The sequence below is a fragment of the Anastrepha ludens genome, chromosome 5 (genome assembly GCF_028408465.1).
Source record: "Anastrepha ludens isolate Willacy chromosome 5, idAnaLude1.1, whole genome shotgun sequence".
NCBI lineage: Eukaryota > Metazoa > Arthropoda > Insecta > Diptera > Tephritidae > Anastrepha > Anastrepha ludens.
Genome location: NC_071501.1, coordinates 55,591,836 through 55,612,353, shown reverse-complemented (window position 1 = coordinate 55,612,353; position 20,518 = coordinate 55,591,836). Strand labels below are relative to the sequence as shown.

The 20,518-nt window shown below is 39.7% G+C and overlaps 1 protein-coding gene and 1 long non-coding RNA gene across 6 annotated transcripts; one reads left to right on the top strand and one right to left on the bottom strand.

Moving 5' to 3' along the window:
• Positions 1–58: 58 nt before the first annotated feature.
• LOC128865265 (uncharacterized) lies at positions 59–5,381 on the bottom strand. Of its 2 annotated transcripts, XR_008454777.1 has the most exons (4): positions 5,335–5,381; positions 4,193–4,433; positions 2,602–3,044; positions 59–617 (listed from the first exon to the last, which is right to left on the bottom strand). It is a non-coding gene; the product is annotated as an uncharacterized LOC128865265 (long non-coding RNA). The 2 variants fall into 2 exon arrangements; XR_008454776.1 differs by lacking the exon at positions 5,335–5,381 and having other exon boundaries at positions 4,193–4,670.
• LOC128865262 (alpha-methylacyl-CoA racemase) lies at positions 3,367–12,283 on the top strand. 4 transcript variants are annotated; one of them, XM_054105416.1, is made up of 4 exons: positions 3,386–3,474; positions 9,340–9,740; positions 10,217–10,302; positions 10,367–12,283. In XM_054105416.1, exons 3-4 carry the CDS (start codon positions 10,252–10,254, stop codon positions 11,387–11,389), a joined length of 1,074 nt encoding a protein of 357 aa, XP_053961391.1. In that variant the 5' UTR covers positions 3,386–3,474; positions 9,340–9,740; positions 10,217–10,251; the 3' UTR covers positions 11,390–12,283. The 4 variants fall into 4 exon arrangements, with proteins under 4 accessions (XP_053961389.1, XP_053961391.1, XP_053961390.1 ...); XM_054105415.1 differs by having other exon boundaries at positions 9,340–10,006; XM_054105417.1 differs by lacking the exon at positions 9,340–9,740 and having other exon boundaries at positions 3,406–3,474.
• The last annotated feature ends 8,235 nt before the right edge of the window (positions 12,284–20,518 follow it).

Genomic DNA, 20,518 nt, shown 5'->3' with positions numbered 1-20,518 from the left:
GTTCTGCTCCTTCGACAAAAAATTTGTATGGGAAAGCATGTTACGGCAACCGGACACAGAGGTGAATGAAATGAAAACAAAATGGGTAAAGTGAGATTAGTTGAATATTATCACCATCTTACTTTTTGTCGACCTCTGACAAATCTTCCACATCGAAAGTAGTGCTCGTGCTTGGTTGTACTTGTTGTATTCGTTTAGTCTTCACGTTATTTAAATATATAAAAGTTTTGTTTTGCGATCAAGTTAATAATCTACAACCAGCTTCTTATAATGGTGTATGCATAAAGTTACGAATTTTCTTACGTTAAAATTCAAATAATTCTCTTACAATAACTTCTCTGAGTTCGATCACTAGACAGTCAAATGACAAGGCACAATATAATGGCAACACACTTGCTTTACTTTATTTCTAACAACGGGAGTTCTCTGATGTAGGGTCTTAATTTGGAGATTCGGTAATAGGTAAGCACGTCAAGACGATGTGAGCAGACTCTGGGCAATCGTAAGGTGGCTTTCGAACCCGACGAAGCACAATAACAGGTGGCATTGGTTTCGTCCACACTCCATGGCCGATTGTTATCTAATGTTAAACGTCACTGGCAATTCCTCGCCAGATCCTGCGATAGAGAACCATCGAAATGTTTTATTATATGCAGGCTAAAATGGGGGACTGTGCTTTCCATTTCTACCACGATATATAGGGTTGTTCAATAGGTGCGCTTCAACTTTTTTCCGATAGGGAGGGCGAACGACGCAATATTTTTGACGTGATAACGTCTTATAATTCGGTTAAGCCGGCTGTACGCACGAAAAAATGTGTCGTTACCTTGAATGAACTGCAAGCGAAAGCGCGGAGCGAACGACAAAGCAAACGAACGGCAACGTTCGACATCTTGCTATCTCTTACTTAAGTGATTGTATATATGTATGTATATGCGCATATGTATGTACATATATAAATTCACGTATTTGTATTTGCATATGCCTTCTTACTGATTATTATTAATTTGATTTACTTGAAGAATTTAAAATAAAACCAAGTTTGTTAATAATACCTGATGTTTTAATGTTATTATTATTAATTTTTTTATTATATATATATGAAGGAAAAAAAGTATGGTAATATTTACCATATACTTTATAAGATATGTTGTATACTAATATATGTATATAAACCTGCATATACATATACAATTTCGCGCAATTTTCAAAAAGAATAAATCTATATGTAAAGATGCATACAAGTCATGTGGACATATCAAATATACGAATCTATTCCGTACGCAAGCAAATGTAAGCTAATGTGCTTGAACTGCAAGCGAGAGCGCGGAACGAACGACAAAGAGCACAATCGGCCCCCGCGTTCGGCAACGTTCGACATCTGGCTCTGTCCTACTTGAGTGAGCACATATATGTATGTATATCCGCATTTGTATATAAATTCACATACTTGTATTTACATATGCCTTCTTCCTGTGTGCATGGTAATGAACCATTTCTCTGTTGAGAATAGGACGATGATAGAAAAAGTAGGAAATGAAAGGGAGTGTTTCGAGTGTAAAGTGTCTTGAAAAAGGCAAATCGATGATGGTGCCTCTTATTGAAGATATCTTTCATGCTTTTTATTAATGTTTCAACATTTTTCCCGTTTGTGTAAATGTAACTTGACCTATTCCATTGCAATTCCTTTTACCTCCTCCTCTATATCCATACAAAATATCTATCAAACAAATAAAATTAAAATTTTGTTTTGAAAATTGCAACCATTCCATCAATATTTTCTTATGACGTTGTCACGTTAAACTATCGTCAGTAAACCGACTTTACAGACCTCTTTTTTTATTTTTCGCTTGTCATTTGTAAACTTCATTAGTATACATCATCATCATGGAACGCTACACACTTGAGCAACGATTGCAAATCGTGCAAATTTTTTATGAGAATAATCGTTCTGTTGCTGCTACTTTAAGAGCATTACGGCCATTTTACGGTCCATTTTGCGGCGACGATTTGTGAGCTTAGAGCCAATATTGAACGCGAAATTGCTGGAATTTCGGCCGATTTATGCAAAAGAGTGGTGAAAAATTGGGTTCAACGGTTGGACTTCGTAAAACGTGCACGCGGTGGTCATGCAAAATAAATCGAATTTCATATTTAAATGTATATGTTCAAACTCGATAATAAAAAAAAAAATGAGTTAAAAAAGTCAAACCGTTTGTGTTTTATTCAAAAAAGTTCAAAAGTTGAAGGGCTCTTACTGAAAAACCCTATATTTGCTTATAATGTCTACGTGCGTGGACCGAATTTAAAAATTATAACACGCAAATGTAGTCACTATATCAGCCTTTTGATTTATATTACTTTTTATAAATTAAAATTAAGAATTAATAGCAATATTTAACGTTAAAAATGCATCTTTTTTGCATAAGCTTGAAAAAATGCCCTATTACAGACGCTTATTTCACTTAAATACAAACACAGAAAAGTAACAAAATCACTTATACACATTCTTTTTTACATTAAGATTCAATTTAAAACTATTTGTACTAAATAATAGTCCAAATTCTATTTAAATTCTATTATTACAAATGTTCTTCTAACCGTTTGTAATACCGTGCAGAATAAATTTGACGAGCGAACTGTCAAACGAACGATGAGAGAGAGAATAACAAAGAGAAATAAGAAAAACCCAGCCAACCAAAAGGGAACAATTCTTTTATTATTATTTATAGCGGCGCTTTCTTTCATTTCAAATATACATATATATTACAAAAACAAATATTTTTACAAATACTGAAAATTTGGAATAAAAATCGCGCGAAGGAAAGTTTTGCCAAATCGGGTTTTGGTCCATTGTCAGCTAACATGTTGCTTTAAATAATGTTATACTCCTTTTCGCATTTATCCGCACCCTGTCAGAGCTTTCTTGTATACGTTTTTTCCAGCATGTTGTTGGGGTTTCTTGTTTTCCGCAGCTGTTAAGCTGATTTTAGTTTATCTGTGTACACAACTTCGTCATAATGGTAGAACAAAAACTTTAATTGCTGCAAAAAAGTGGAAAAAATCTTTTTATCTAATTATTTTCAACACATTTAATATAAAATTTGTATGCATAATATATACAATTTTTAGTATCTAATTTTCCTTGTTCTATTCTCATATGAAATACGCAACATTAGAGGGAATGACGTACAATGAGGGAGTGGGTTGCTTTTAAAAAAGAAAACTTAAGAATGACTATTATCAAGTGGCAATTCGTTTACGAGAGAACATATCGAGAAAATCGATTAAAAATCTTGGACTCACCCACCACTGATTGGTTCTTTATTCAATCACTAATTGTTATTGTTGAACCGTATATCAAAAATGCCTCTTAAGGATGTAAGGGTTGTGGAATTCGTCGGACTGGCACCAGGGCCGTTTTGTGGCAAAATTCTTGCCGACTTTGGTGCGTCAGTGCTGCGGGTTGATAAGGTACGTGTTTATACTGTTAAGGATATAGGTACGGCGATAACGGTTCTAATCAATATAGGTTATCAGGGAGCGTAATTCTCATTATTTCCAGTTTAAGGGTGGCTAACAATTGCAGATATTGGCTTTTTTGTTATATATTCGCAAATAAATTCTGAACGGTCAAAGTACACAATTTCTTATATATGATATATTCGAACGACAATAGTAGAATGTATCGATAACAGTAGTGATTTGTTGTGAACAAATGCTGTAGTAAAGTATAGCGCTATTAGGCACCTGATAGCCATCGAAACATTATCCCAACAAACATTTAAGGTTGGAGAACGATCAGAAAACGTAATGTGTTTCTCAAAGGTAGAAGGTTAGCAATCTGTGGCTAAGGCTTCTGGGTACAGCGGAAGGTCCAAAAGAGTGAAGTGGAAAATTATGTCAATAAAATGCGGAATCACCATTTGAGCGAGTAGCCATAAATGTGACACTCGTTGTTATGAACCACTTCAGTAAGTGGCCAGAATTGTACGTTCTACCAAACTAACATTTCAAAGCTTTGACATTAGTTGTGACTTTGGCTGGAGTTTAGAACAGTGCCGATCTTGGAATTTCTGGCAAACTATAATGTTTTTTTTAATGAAACTTGGTGGAGATGTTAGTGAGGTGTTAAGGAACACTCTTTATAACTTTAAATTAATCGGGAAATAATAATTTTTTAATTATTTACATTCAAAATGCCCTTGGGAACATCAGTATAATTTGCCACATTACACTCTATATTTTTTAACATTTCACTATAAATCACCAAATATACACTCACACGCGTGTTTGTACCGATTTTTATGCTAATATTCTAATTATATCTATTAAAATTAAATGCAAATTCATTTGCCTATGCAATCACATTCCAATTTTAAGCGCGAACAAGAAGAAGATTGGAATTACAACAGTATGGTGTTGCCGGATGCCTGCAAATGAAAACAAAAATTAAGTACTTGAGTTTAGTGTTAATGATGGGAATGGGGGTTATTGTGCCTGCTTACTACATACACGCATATGACGTTTTAATTTTGGGTTCAATGGTTTTAACACGGAAAGGAGTTTTACGCAAAAATACTGTGGATTGCGTAGCCGGAGTTGGACTGATGAGGGTTATTTTTTTGAAGCGCGGCCGAAGGCCGCCCACGCGAAAAGGAGTTCTACGCAAAAATACTGTGGATTGCGTAGCCGGAGTTGGACTGATGAGGGTTATTTTTTTGAAGCGCGGCCGAAGGCCGCCCACGCGAAAAGGAGTTCTACGCAAAAATACTGTGGATTGCGTAGCCGGAGTTGGACTGATGAGGGTTATTTTTTTGAAGCGCGGCCGAAGGCCGCCCACGCGAAAAGGAGTTCTACGCAAAAATACTGTGGATTGCGTAGCCGGAGTTGGACTGATGAGGGTAACAAATTTACAAAAACCCTCCTAGTCGACGCTCCTGTAAAATTCAAAGGAACCTGCGTATGTATACGCGATAAAGAGTTCCACGCAAAAATACTGTGTTAATTAATTTAATTTAATTTTAATTACTTTATTATTTTTTGTGATACGCTTAATATCATTGTTTTTAAGTTTAAATGAGTTGTATGTTTTTATTTTCAAATTCATTTCTCAACTTTAAATTACAGCAAAAAATACTGCAGTTTTACAATGAACCTTCCACTGAACATCCCTGCGTGCGAACTTCGCTTTCATTTCAGGTGTATGGCAACACCAACTTTTCGCTAAATTATAGAGCTTTAACATTAAATTACTTAAAAACTATAAGCCTCCGGCAGGTTCTGTTTTCAGTTTTAAGGTGAGGATACACCCCTCTATCACCCCCTTTTTACCGTTTTTTCCAAAGCGATCGGCACTATACTAAATTCTAGCCCTTTTATACTTCGGATATTAATAAACATCAAGACGCACGCCTCAAATAGGAGGAGGAGCTCGATCAAACACCCAAAAAGCGTGTACGCGCCAATTATATATATATATATGCGCCAATTATATATATATATATATATATATGCGCCAATTATATATATATATATATATATATATATATATGCGCCAATTATATATATATATATATATATATAATTATATATATATAATCTTGTACATTATAGAAAAAAATGTAATTAAGAACTACGGTATCTCGATTCGACATTTGTTGCCATCTTAGAAAAATACGAAATATGGGGAAACTTGTTACCACTCTATCGCTGCCTTAGTGCTGTACCAAAACCTATACTACTGGCGCCGTAATGTAATTCCATCCCTCGTTCTGGGTTATATGCATATAGGTAATACTGGGTTATTTACTGATATAGACATAAAGTCATTAAAATCATCTACAAGGTCCGGCACTCGAAGTGCAACCAATTGAAAAGGCCATAAATTTAGTTTGGAAAATTACTATCAAAGTAAAAAATGTGTGAAAATATTACAAAATTAAGAACCAATTTACTTTTGCTCGATATGACCACCTTTTGCCTTGACTATGGCCTTGAGACGGTCCACAAACGAATCGCAATCTGCCCGACTTGCAGGTATTTTGGCCCACTCGCGGTCAATGGCTTTTTTCAGCGCCTCGAGACTGGTGAATCTTTTAGTTCCGACCTTTCTCTCCAAAATGGTCCAAAGAGAATATTCCGTCGGATTCATATCTGGTGAATTTGAGAGTCATTGTGTGGACGTTTGAAGTTCGGAACGTTGTTTTTTAACCATTCTTGCTTCACTCGAGCTTTGTGAGACGGTGCCGAGTCCTGTTGAAACGTCCATGATATGCCACTGAAATGTTTGTCTGCCCACCAGGCTGTGATTGTTGTTGTAGCATCATAAACATTCCCCGTGCATATACGAGGAATGCTGCTGAAGTAACAGTCCTTAGCCGGATATAAATCCGGTCGATCAAATAAACCCTATAGTTTTGGGCGTTTACGAATTGCTCAATTCGAAATTTTTTCCTGTCAGAAAACACAATGTTCGGGAATTTAGCGCTTTCGGCCAAGCGATGAAACTCCTTCGCTCTCTCAAGTCTGACTTGTTGCTGCTTTGGTGTGAGATCATGCGGGAAGTTTTGTATAGTATTAATGTGAGAATCAATTATGCCCGATCGAGTGAAACCGTATTCTAAATAGTATATTTTGTCATACTAAAACTTACACTTGCCCAAATTAAATTTCAAGGCGAGGAACTTTAATCCGTAACTTTCATCCCGGGGAACTTCAAGCTCCTACAACTGAACTGCAATGTACTCATGAGTAAGATTGACGAGATAATCGATTTCATAAGTCGACATGGAATGCCAATAGCTGCGGTCCCAGAGACAAAGCTGCATACTAGCTTCTCCTTGATAACCAGAAGGGCTACAAGGTTCACAGAAAAAATTGCGAGCAAGACAATGGTGGGGGCCCAGCGTTTATAGTCTACCAAACTGTGCAGTATCGTCTCATTGACGAAGGCATCGACCGCATGGACAGCATCTTAGAATGGTAAGGTACTAAGGTGATTTTAATGTAAACCATTATTTCTGGCACTCTAGCCTGCCAAACAATCGTAGGGATAACTTTTGGCAGAGCAGGTAGATGATTCGACTTTCTGTACAGTAAACGAATACGCCACAACCAGGGCAGTGGGCATTTGCAGCAGCTCGCCTGACCAAACAATTCCTAGCGCTGGTCTGATCAATAGCGGCGACCTGGCGACCTATACTATCTGTGGCATCGGCCCATTTTCGTCTTAATTGAGAGTCCTGCATACTTTTTTTTTTTGGAAGGAGGTTGAAATCAAAATGTCAGAAACCTCTCAAAGATGCCGTCACACCAATGGCATGTGGGGCACGCTCCCACTAATACTATAACAATCCTGCGCCTCAGCTAATTCTACCCTGGGACCACAAAAGTATAACTTCTGGGTACAGCCGCGTTTATGTCCGAAGACACCTGCATCCAGGTTCCTCTCCTGCAGGCATATGAAGGCTATTCACCGTCGATAGTCCCAATTACTCCCACTGTGTTTATAGGTGGTTCCAAAGTAAAAAAGACATTGGGAAACTTCCAGTAGTGTTATCTTAACTCACCACCGTCTTGTGTTCTGTACGATACTGTATTGGGTGTTTCACTCAAACGTCTGTGCTTCTTGTCGGTTCGTCAGAAACTGTCCGCCTTCTCTGTTGCTGAAACGCTTTGCGTTCCCAATCAATATGGCGAAGTCGTGTCATAATCTTACCTGCCAACTTTTGCGCTGCCTCCCACTTACCGCTGATTGCGCACATATCTCACATGATAGTGCCGGAGGACGGTTGATGACTCAGGGCTTGCTCCTCTCTAAAGCGGTCGCAATAAAACATGGCATGTTCTGCGTTTTCGCATACTTGCTTTCCTCGAATCACGGAACCTATGGTAACTTTACCAAAGTTAATTGGGCTGGCTTCGAGAAATGCACAGAGGACACATTCGCTGCTCTTCCCATCCAAACCGATGTGCGTGCAGGCGAACGCGCATTCCGCAAGGTGATCAATGCTACTTTCGAACTCGGGTACTATCGGTGCGTTGAATTAAGCCTTAAAGTACGTTCACATATGCATTAATTACCAATAAATTCACAAAATTAGTCTACCCGTTCACATATGGCAGATTACTTGCAAAATTGACAATCAGCTGTCAATACTGTTGTGAAAGGTTTTTCTTCATAGAAATTATTTTGGTGGAATACTTCGGTGTTTTTGGTTTGTTTAATTATTATTAACGATATGAAGAAAATACAAGGAAAAGGAATAGATAATTTAATTCCGAAATTGTATTGTTTAATTAGCAAACATGCATATGAACTTCATAGCTATCAAAAAGGTTTATAACTCATCATATGGATAGCGCTCTGCCCTTTTTTGCAAGAACTTTTGCTATCTTAGAATAAAAAATTTCTAGTGCGGGTCAAGGTGAAATTGCGGTAGCTAGTACAGTGTGCGCCATCTCGAGCTTCGGTATGGAAATATTGAATAACTTTAGCAACTAGCAAAATTGAATGTTTGTTGGTGTTTTTTTATTTGATTTTGTCCTTTAGAATCTGTTTCAACTGCACTTAGAACACAACATCTAACAAATGACCACCTTTACGAGCCACACAATATTGTGCTCTTTTTTTCGAATTTTTCATTACTTTTGCTAGCATTTCGGGTGATATTGCCTCTATTTCAGATCTAATGTTGGTCCTGAGCGCTTCCAATGTAGTGGGCTTGTTGGCGTATACTCTACTTTTTAAATAGCCCCACAAAAAAAATCCGGCGGCGTCAAATCCGGCGATCTTGGAGGCCACTCAGCATCGCCACCTTTCGACATCAACCGGCCAGGGAACTTTAGCTTCAAAAAGTTCATCGTTTTGATCGCCGTGTGGCTGTTTCAACAATTTCATTGGAGCGTCTTTTACGAACTGAAACACGTTGATGATTTGCTACAGACCCCGATTCTTCAAAATTTTTAGTCAGATTGCGTATGGTGTTATCAGAAGGCACTTTACGACCGCGGTATTTTCGACGGTATGTACATTGAGCAAGCACAATTGAACGACCATTTTCCAAATACATGGTCACAATTTCCGCGCGTTCTTTAGGTGTAAAGTTATTCATCGTTAAAATTGTACTGAATTGACGTTTCCAAATTATTTTTTCTCAAGTCCTTCTGACAATGGATAGCAAAGTTATTCAATATTTCCATACCGAAACTCGAGATGGCGCACCCTGTATATAAAATCGAATTACCTTGTGTTTCTGCTTGATTGGAGAATAAAAAATGCTAACTATATTAGATCTTCTGCAAAAGTGCTTTGATGACATACGTCTTATCTTTCAGGCAAACATCTAGAAGATATTCGGATGGACATGAAAGTCGACCCCGTTGGCAAGCTGCAGGTGCAAATTTCCAATGGCATCATAGAGAAACTGTTGGTCTATCAGCTGAATAAACTGAGCCCGTGCATTTTTAGGGAATCGTTGTCGAGTACTTTAAAGCGTAGTACAAGTAGAGAAGCTCAAGCCGTTCAAGTTGCTGAAATGTATAAATCTTGAAAACAAATCAAGGAAAATATTTTGTTGCTTTGACCATTGCCTCACTTCGGCCATTGTCTCTATGTGGAAAGAAAATAGTTCAAGCCCTGTGTTATGGATAAACCTAAACTGGGAGATAGTGGTTCACCAAATTATGGCAATACATATTAACCAACTCCGAAATTTCATCGCAAATAACACCAATCGGTAGAACATTGATTGACAGATTTGTCATACTTTTACAGATTTTACGTGGATAAGTTTAAAGTTTTGGATACGGAAGAAATAATTAAAGCCTATCCATGTTAATATCATATCATTGAACATCATGGGTTTACTTCTATTGGCAAATAGACTAGGGAATCCACAGAGTCAAGAAATAAAGACATATAAAGTTATCCGTTGTGCCATACTAGAAAAATGACCCGAGTATTGACTAATAGACTCTTATTAAACAGGGATTTATAAGACCCGTTCGTATCTAGTTTAGTAAAATTATCTGTTAAAAAATGTATTTCATCAAATCGATATTTTCTATTATTCTAACATCTTTCATGTGCATAAATGCTGAACAATGAATACTAGATTCAATAATTTAAAAAATAATTAAATTAATGAATTGAAAATACAATAACTATTGGTTTATCGACGGTTTGAATGACTTCAAATTCTATTTTCAACAGGCTAGCACTTTTCATGAAAGATCTAAATTGTTAGCATGAACGATACATATATACATTTTTTAATAATGCAAATTAAGATGGAAAAGGTATTGATCCTGGGACAAATATAAGCCTATAAGTACTTATACTTTTTTTTTTTAATAATTTTAGGTTTGGGAAACTAATTTCGATGTGTTACAATGCGGAAAAAGTACTCTAAGGATTAATATAAAGGAAGCTGAGGGACGTGAACTTGCTCGCAGACTTGTTCTAACTCATGATGTTTTAATTGATCCGTTTCGACCTGGAGTCATGGAAAATATTGGCCTTGGACCAGATGACTTGTGTAAGGAAAACCCAAGGTTAATTTACGCCCGTTTAACAGGATTTGGCCAATATGGACCCTTAGCCAAGCGAGCCGGACATGACATTAACTACCTTGCTATTTCTGGTGTGCTCTCTATGCTCCGCTCTCAAAATAACAAGCCAACACCACCTATTAATATTTTAGCAGATTTTGCTGGCGGAGGTTTAAGTTGTGCTTTAGGAATTTGTTTAGCACTTTTAGAACGCCATCGTTCTGGGTGTGGACAAATAATTGATGCTTCCATGTGTGAGGGTGTTGCTTACTTATCCTCATGGTTGTTTTTGTCTCGTTCCCTTCCCATCTGGGGAAACTCTGCAGGGCAAAACATGTTAGATGGAGGAGCTTTCTTTTATGATTCATACGAAACAAAAGACGGTAAATACATGTCTGTAGGAGCATTGGAACCACAGTTCTTCAATACATTTAAACAAAAATTGGGATTGCCTGAACTTACTCAGTATTATGAAAATCAATCCCAGAAAGAAAGTGCCAGAGATGCAGTAAAGAAAGCTTTTCTAGAAAAAACACAAGCTCATTGGTGTAAAATATTTGAAAACGTCGACGCTTGTGTTTTCCCAGTTGTTGAATGGGAAGAAGTAGCAACATACAATCACAATAAATTGAGATCAAACTTTCAAGAATTGAATAATGAACTAGCGCCTGTGCCATCACCTATCCTGAGTAGAACTCCTGGAAGTCTAAAAAGTAAATATAAAAATTCTAGCGCCGCACAATTTTTTAAAAATATTGGTTTAAGTAACGATGCTTCAAACGAAATGGTCGAGAATGGCGAAATTTTATTTACCCACTGTAATGCTAAGCTGTGAGTGCTTCTTTTGACATAAAATATGAAGAAATCCCTGTGCAAACTACTTTTTCGAAAAACATATGTATATGTAATCGAAAAAGCAGTTCTAATGCATTATATAGTTAAGTTAATTGTAATGCAAGTGGTTGCATACGTATCCACATAAAAAAAAGCAGATACGCTTCGATTATTCAGAAATTCTCGGTAAATGTGTTGCAGTGCAATTTAAGCCTTAACCTGTTAAGTAATTATGTCAATTTCAAAAGTTCATTTTTTAGTTAATGTCGTATATGTGCATGACGCCGAAAAAGGAAATTGCATTAGCTATGAAATTTAAAGTTAAGCAAAAAACGAAAATTTCCCTGTTATTTTGGCATTATAAAGTAAGCATGAACACTGAATTTCCTGATAATCGTTATCATAATCGCTCAGCCAACAATGCGGTGGATCCAATATTTGGTTGAAAACCGATTTTGCATCGACAGTCCATCGCTTGAAAGTAATTCAGCACAGTAAATCGAGCTGTCTAAGAAAAATTAATCGCTTAACAGGTTAAATAAGCATTATTCGTTATTTACAATGAAGTGAAGCTATGTATACATACATAACTACATCTCGGTTAATATAAACCCCATAATTTTATGTTATTGAGAATGTTAATTTCGTTATTACGCAAATATGGGCGTTTTCTACAATGTATGTACACAATGTAAAAGTATCGCATCAATACTGCATAAATACCTTATCTATACATTGCATCAGTAAATTATTGATACTTTGTAAAGTTATGCCTTGCAACCCTATTGACGTTTTGGAACATTTCATTTTACTTTGAATAATAAAAATTAAATAGTAAAAAAAAATAATCTTATAATGATAAAAACAATTTCATTAAAACTTACCTTCTTCGTTTTCCGCCATTTTGTCCTTTGTACATGTACACATATTGCACCAGATTTTTTGCTGATGCTTTGGTTACTTTTTGTTGCGTATCGCGAACATCAACGATACTTTTAGGAACACGATACATCGACAAAGATTTCAGGGTTGCGTTTAGGATCATCCTACTTTTTTTTTTGGCGCTCTATTCCTGTGGTTTTTACAATTCCATGCTCTCAATTCTCAAGCCTTCGGAATTCTTTGTTTTGCAGGTAAGTATGGTATATAGGTGATTTTTGCAAGTATGCGTTCGTTAACGCAAAAACAATCACTGCCGCAACTATTACACACTCACCTGGTTTTTTGCTTTCAAATCAGTGTTAGGTAAAAATATATTTGGAGTACAGACATGTGTATGTCGCCTAATTTACGGCAAACTCTGACATCGGTTTCTGCTGATAATATTCTTTTTTGGCTCAATAGTGTGGATAAGTAAAAGAATGTGTGAATAAGCAAAAGTGTCACAAGTTTTAAGAAAAACACAAACCAAGAAATAAGCACATAGAAATGTAATAGAAAGAAGGCAGGTAATAAAATTTCTTAATTGCTGTAAATTTTAAAATACAATATATTTATACTCTGTATTTATAATACTCATAGTTGTATGTGTTTTCCGGGTCATTTCTGAAAGTTCTTCCACTTATACAAAACTACGGTAATCCTTAGTGTCATAGCATATTGTAACGCGAATGTTCCCGAAACGACTAGCAATCAAGAATGGTAGAATAGAAGATTGCACTTTCCAAATTCACCGAGTCGTGAGAGTGTGGGAACAAACTGAACAATCCAATGTGGCAACACCAGTATTCGTAAAGGAGTTCTCACGAATTCCTTTTGTTTTCTTCTTCGCAGTTTTGTAGCAAGAACTTTTTGAATAATCATTTTTCGTAACTGAAATTATTAGCTTTCAGAACCTTGAATCGAGTAACACGCAAAGCAGTTTTTATCACTAAATTTATAGTTTGTAAAATTTGAATCGTTTATTTGAATAAAGCAGTTAATAGTAATATATATATATATATGTGTGGCACTTTCATGTCCCCACATAATTGGTGACCCCGACGTGATAATTTTAGCGCAACAAGATGTCCAACACTGAGGACACGATTGAACAGGATGGTGCATCCAACGGAGATTCCGAGGCAGATTTCCAATCCCCCAGAACACATGTAGACCGGTACGAACGCATAGAGCTACCCCCATTCTGGAGCCAGCAGGCACAACTATGGTTCGCTGCAGTAGAGGCGCAATTCCAGCTTCGCAGAATCACATCCGACGCAACCAAATATTATACCGTCATCGCTCGCTTGGATCAAGATGCTCTAATCGTCGTGGAAAATTTAATAACCAACCCGCCTACAAACGATAAGTATAGCACGCTGAAAAACGCACTATTGAACCATTTTGCACTCTCACAGAGTCGACGATTCAAAATGCTGTTATCTGGCGTAGAGTTGGGCGACCGACGTCCATCCGAATTACTCGCGGAAATAAATCGTCTGGGAGGAGATAAACTCGACCCGGCATTCGTTCGAGTTATTTGGTTAGAGCGACTTCCGCCACAAGTCCAAATGGCACTAGTGGGAAGGGACCAAGAAGATAACGTCCAACTCTCCCAGCTCGCTAATCAAGTAATGGAGGTGCAACGCAACGCAAATTACCAAAATCTCATGCCAGTCTCACGAAATGTCAGTACGAATGCGCTACAACAACAAGTCGACAAACTAGCTGAGCAACTGGAGAAGTTAATCCTTGAGCGCAGTAACAATAACAGCAGTGGAACCAGCAATCCATTGCCAAACGCTTCCTATTCCACACCACTTGTATGTTTCTACCACCGCAGGTTCGGGGCACGCGCTAACAAATGCACGAAACCCTGCGCATTCGTCGAAGGCAAGGGAAACGCAAGCAGCCGCCAGTAGTATCGACGAGCACCGGCGGCGATACAACACCTCGTCGACTTTTCGTTTACGATCGCAACACAGGCATGAAACTCCTCGTCGATACCGGCGCGGATATTTCTGTCACCCCACCTCCACAAGGAGTCAAACTATCACCAAGAGCGCTTCGACTACAGGCAGCAAACGGCACCAAAATCGACACGTATGGCGATAAGCCCCTCACTCTTAACATAGGACTACGTCAACCGATTCGCTGGGTATTCTGTATGGCCAACGTACCGTACCCCATAATCGGCGCAGACCTCCTACACGAATACGGGCTTATAGTGGATCTGAAACAAGGCTGTTTAATTGACCGCAACTCAGGTAACCGTAGCGTCGGCTCATATGCAACAGCATCAATCACCGACATTACCACACTCACGCAAACTAACAGATTCAGCAACATTCTGAAGGAGTTCCCGGAATTGTTGGGCAATCCGTCAAACCGTACGGCAACCAAACACTCCGTCAAGCACTTCATACCCACCACCGGCCCACCATGCCTCCAACTATGTCCGGAACGCCTCAAAATCGCAAAAGAAGAATTCCAACTCATGGTAGATTTGGGTTACGCGAGGCCATCGAACAGTCCTTGGGCCAGCCCCCTCCACATGGCAAAGAAAAAGAACGGAGATTGGAGACCATGTGGAGACTACCGCAGATTAAACGAGCAAACTACCCCGGACCGGTACCCAATTTCTCTGCTCCAGGACTACTCTTCGATCCTGGCAGGGAAAAACATATTTACTAAAATCGATCTCAGACGCGCATTTCATCACATACCGGTAGCAGAAGAGGACATCCCCAAAACTGCCGTAATCACCCCATTCGGTCTGTTTGAGTTTACCTCAATGCCGTTCGGGCTCCGTAACGCCGCCCAATCGTTCCAGCGTTTCATCAACGAAGCCCTGTCAGGACTCGAATTCGTTTACGCCTACATCGATGACTTACTGATAGCATCAAACAGCACCCAACAACATGAGCAGCATCTTCGTCTAGTTTTCCAACAACTCAGCAAATACGGACTCTGCATAAACGCCGATAAATGCGTTTTCGGAGCTTCCACCGTTGATTTCCTAGGCTACCGCATAACGCCCAACGGCTCCGCGCCACTTCCAGACCGTGTCCAAGCATTACGAGACTTTCCGAAGCCTAAAACTATTTTAGAATTAAGGAGATTTTTAGGGGCCGTTAACTTCTATAGAAGACACATCAGTAGAGCCGCCTCCATTCAAGTACCACTCAACGACCTTCTTAAAGACCCTAAGAAAAACGATCGGCGACCAGTTCCATGGACAACAGAGTCCGAAAAGGCTTTCGAAGAGGTGAAAGAGAAGCTCGCTCAAGCTACCCTCTTAGCACATCCGATTTCTGGCGCCAAGCTTCGAGTCACGTGCGACGCATCTAGCACAGCGTTAGGAGCGGTTTTGGAGCAACAACATAACGGCACGTGGCAGCCGCTTGGGTTCTTTTCGAAGAAACTTTCGCCAGCACAGAAGAACTATAGCACATATGATAGGGAACTGACGGCGATTTTCGAAGCAATCAAGAACTTCCGGCATTGGGTCGACGCCCGTGAGTTCACTGTCAGAACCGATCACAAACCGTTGATTTACGCATTTCGACAGCAGTCCGATAAAGCTTCTCCACGCCAAATAAGACAACTGGGATTCATTAGTCAATTCACCACAAGAATAGACCACATCTCTGGCTCGGACAACGACATAGCGGACACTTTTTCGCGTATTGACACAATGCATACACCGGTTATGATCGACCACGATGAGTTATCACGCACCCAAGCAGCAGACGATGAGCTAAAACAATTACTTGAGCAGAACGAAACATCACTTAAGTTCCAGAAACTAACCTTTGGTTTGGACGGGCAGGCAATCTACTGCGATGTCTCCACCAATAACATTCGTCCATTTGTGCCGTTAGGGTTACGTCGCAAAGTCTACGAGGCACTGCACAACTTGGCACATCCCAGCGGCAGATCCACCGTTAAAATCGTCGCACAACGATATGTTTGGCCGTCAATGAACAAAGGCATCACCGAGTGGGCCAGAAACTGCATCCCATGCCAACGTTCCAAGACAGCGCGACACGCGCACACAAGATTTGCAGCATTTCCAGAGCCCGACGAAAGGTTCGACCACGTCCACCTGGATCTGGTCGGTCCATTGCCCGATTCGCAGGGGTTCAGGTATTGCCTAACAGCCATCGATCGCTTCACCAAGTGGCCCGAAGCAATTGCTATAAAAGATATTACGGCCAGCACCGTTGCCAGCTTATTCTACACACATTGGATATCACGCTTCGGATGTCCCAAGTTGCTAACCACGGACCAGGGTTCACAATTCGAAAGCGCACTCTTCACAGCACTCTCACGATTGGTCGGGGGTAAACGAATCCGTACTACAGCATACCACCCAGCTTCAAATGGCCTAGTTGAAAGATGGCACCGCACATTGAAGGCAGCAATAATGTGCCATCAGACCCCGCAATGGACCCAGGCGCTACCCACCGTTCTCCTGGGACTTAGGACATACTACAAGGAAGATCTAAAAGCCTCTCCAGCAGAATATCTCTATGGCTCAACACTACAGGTGCCCGGCGAGTTCTTCACAAACACCGATCCGCCAGTGGACCCTCATAGTTTTCTAGACGAATTCCGTTCACATATGCGAAAAATAAGGCCCGCTCCGACAACACACCACAACAAGCAGAAGACATTTTGTTTCAAAGATATAGAGACCTGCACTCATGTATTCCTGAGAGTTGATGCAGTTAAACGGCCGCTCGACCAGCCATACTCGGGCCCCCACAAAATAGTCAAACGCATAGACAATAAGCTCTTTATAATAGACGTAAATGGGCGAGAAGTCACCGTCAACATAGACCGTATTAAACCCGCTCATTTAGCCAGTGATGATATTTTTGGAAGCGCTGCCCACTTTAGACGCGCATTGGTCAACTCGGGGGTACCCCTTCATCCTACAACATCAACGTGTCTACCACTGCAGCAGAGATCAGCACACGCGCCAAATAGCCAACCTTAAATTAGACTTTAAGAAGTCCCATATAAAGCCTCATTTAGGGGGGAGTATTGTGGGAACAAACTGAACAATCCAATGTGGCAACACCAGTATTCGTAAAGGAGTTCTCACGAATTCCTTTTGTTTTCTTCTTCGCAGTTTTGTAGCAAGAACTTTTTGAATAATCATTTTTCGTAACTGAAATTATTAGCTTTCAGAACCTTGAATCGAGTAACACGCAAAGCAGTTTTTATCACTAAATTTATAGTTTGTAAAATTTGAATCGTTTATTTGAATAAAGCAGTTAATAGTAATATATATATATATGTGTGGCACTTTCATGCCCCCACAAGAGTCCATCAATAAACAAACAAAAGGAAGGGGAATTACTTGTTTGTGAAGAAGAAGAGTATGCAAAAGCAATGAAAACAACCAAACACAAGAGGAACGGTATGCTAGACAGGGTTAGTATAAGTTTTCAAATTATAATTAATTTGATGTTTTTAAAAAATAATTAGAGCTTTTAGTTCTTCTTTATTTCACTTCAAACTTCTGACTGACTATACACTTTCAATACTTTCTTATTACAACTTATTTACCTAATTAAACTTATTAGTAAATACGATTCGAATACGTTTGCATTTCCGTTGGTAAATACGATACGAATACCTTTGCATTTCCACTACGCTTTATTATTTTATGTTGACCTAATGTCTGCTTATAATTTTGTTAGTATCGAGTTCACTCGAATTCTATGGGAAAGTAATAAATTGAATTTGAATTTTACTGGTGTTAACTTATACTGGACCACAGCCCGTGTGGTCAGGAAAAATCCGAGTCATTCCGGTAACGTTGAACCAACTGCGATGCGAATGTGAGGGGACACGCGACTGCGGTCTACTACCATCAGGCCGCAACAACAAGGGTATATTCAATAACGCATTATAATGCGCAACGTACTTTTGCAGTGTTGGCAATGCGTTCAGAAATGCAAATATGGCAGTACTGCAAATGCATCGCGTTCCAAAACGCCGTTTTTGTATCAAACGTCGCGCATTATTTGCAGGAAAAATTTTAATACTGCCAATCTATCAATTGCAACACTTGTCACATTGGCAGTGCTGTCAGCGCTGCAATTACTGCGCATTTATAATGCGTTTCTGAATATACCCCAACTGCGGAATACTAAGCAGGACCAACGCAGACAACCTTACGTAATCTTCACCCCCCCCCCCCCCCCCCTTTACGTCTAAACTCCGGAGGGGATGCCAGCTTCTCCAACTAAACTACAACGGACTCATGATCAAGATAGATGAGATAGTCGCCTTATGAGCCGACATGGAATCAAAACAGCTGCGGCCCAACAGACAAAACCGCACGCTAGCTCCTTCCTAATTACCAGGGATGGCTATAACGCACACAGAAAGGATTGCAAGCGAGATAACAGTGGGAGCCTAGGGCTAATAGTCTACCAAACTGTGCAGTATCGTCTCATTGACGAAGGCATCGACCACAAGGGCAGCACTGTAGAATGCTAAGGTACTGCTATCCGGTCAGGTGTTTCCGAGCGCAAAATTTTTTACATCCATCTGGATATCACCGTTAAATTGGTGCGCTTATCAGTGGTGAAAACCGATTGGTAACAGGTTACTTTAATGCGTATCACGATCTTTGGCACTCAAGTTTTCCAAACGGTCGTTGAGGACAGCACTTGGCAGAGCAGATAGACTCGATTTGGAGATTCGGCAACTGGTCACCCAACATAAGGGGACTAAATGGGAACAGCATTTGAATACTGCAACTTCACCTCTAGTGTGAGTAAGCTCTGGTCCATCATAAGGTCCTGTCGAACCCGACGAAGCACAACGCCAAGGTGGATATCACCTTCAACGGTTGCAGTTCGTCGGACTCGAAGAGATGCGTGAAGCTTCAGTTTCTGATAGGGTATTACCGCAGGTCCCACCGATGCAGACACCTGCTTGAGCCAGAGCGGCCTCTTGTGTACGTCAGGAGGCACCTCTTCAATTACACCGACGAGATCCAGGGCAAAATTGGCCGACACTCACTGGACCGAACACAGTTAGCACAATTATGTTCTGAATACTGTAGCAGGTGAAACTCTTTCTTATCCAGAATTGACACCGGCATACTAAACATATGTTTAGCACGTGAAGGCACTATTCACGACACTAATCATCTTTTCACATGCCCCATCAAACCCAATCATCTAACACCTCTCTCCCTCTGGACCGAACTTGAAACAGCAAGTTTCCTTGGCCTACCGTTAGGTGAACGAGACGAAGACAACTAGAAAAACCCCACACAAACAATTATACGCACACACACATACTTTCTAGCCACAATGTCTTCCGGATAAAAACGCAAATAATTGCATTCGCAGGCTTTATATTCATTTGTGCTTTAACTTCTTGTGTTTGGTTGTTTAAATTGCTTTCGCCTATTCTTTCCGTTACAAACAGTTAATTCCCCTCCTTATGCTTGTTTATTGATGAGCCCTTACGACACGGCGAATTCGGAAGGCGCAGTCTCTTTCTCTATCATTCTTGCTTGACAGTAGATGGCGAGACAGAACTCGCCAAAAAGCGTGAATTGAAAAATCTAGAAATTACGATCGTTATTAAGCACATGAATATAAGCAAAGATGCATGCGCATAGGGTATTTATCTGCAGCTATGCATTTAAGCATATAACCTAATAGTAGTGATTCACTAAAGCAAGCAAATTATTTGATATTAGTTTGTGACTTTATTTAGCGTTCCAGTGATTGAACTCTGAGGAATTATTGCGGGACATTTTATTTGGATAAAAACGTAACAAGTGGCCCCAAAGTAAAACTCCCATCCTTCGACGGCACTGTACCATTCCCTATGTTTACGCTCCAGTTCCAAATAACAGCACTGGAGTACTGCAGACAAAGCTTCTGCATTGGTTGTCTCGCTCAAGAGTTCCCCCGCCGAAATACTGTGAGCAGTTCTAGAAGCCCAAACGGGTAACTATGAGAGTCTGATGGCAGCTATAGGGAGATGTTATGGGAGTGACCACAATCAACAAAGATCCTAGATGGAACTGACGAATCCCTTCCAAATGAGAGCTTACACGAATATGCGACTGAGATATGAACGCTTAGCGCATTTGGCGTATACTCATGAAACAGCAGATTTAGTGGAAAAGACGAAGTGCCTAGCGTTCGTAAGATGTATGCGAGAT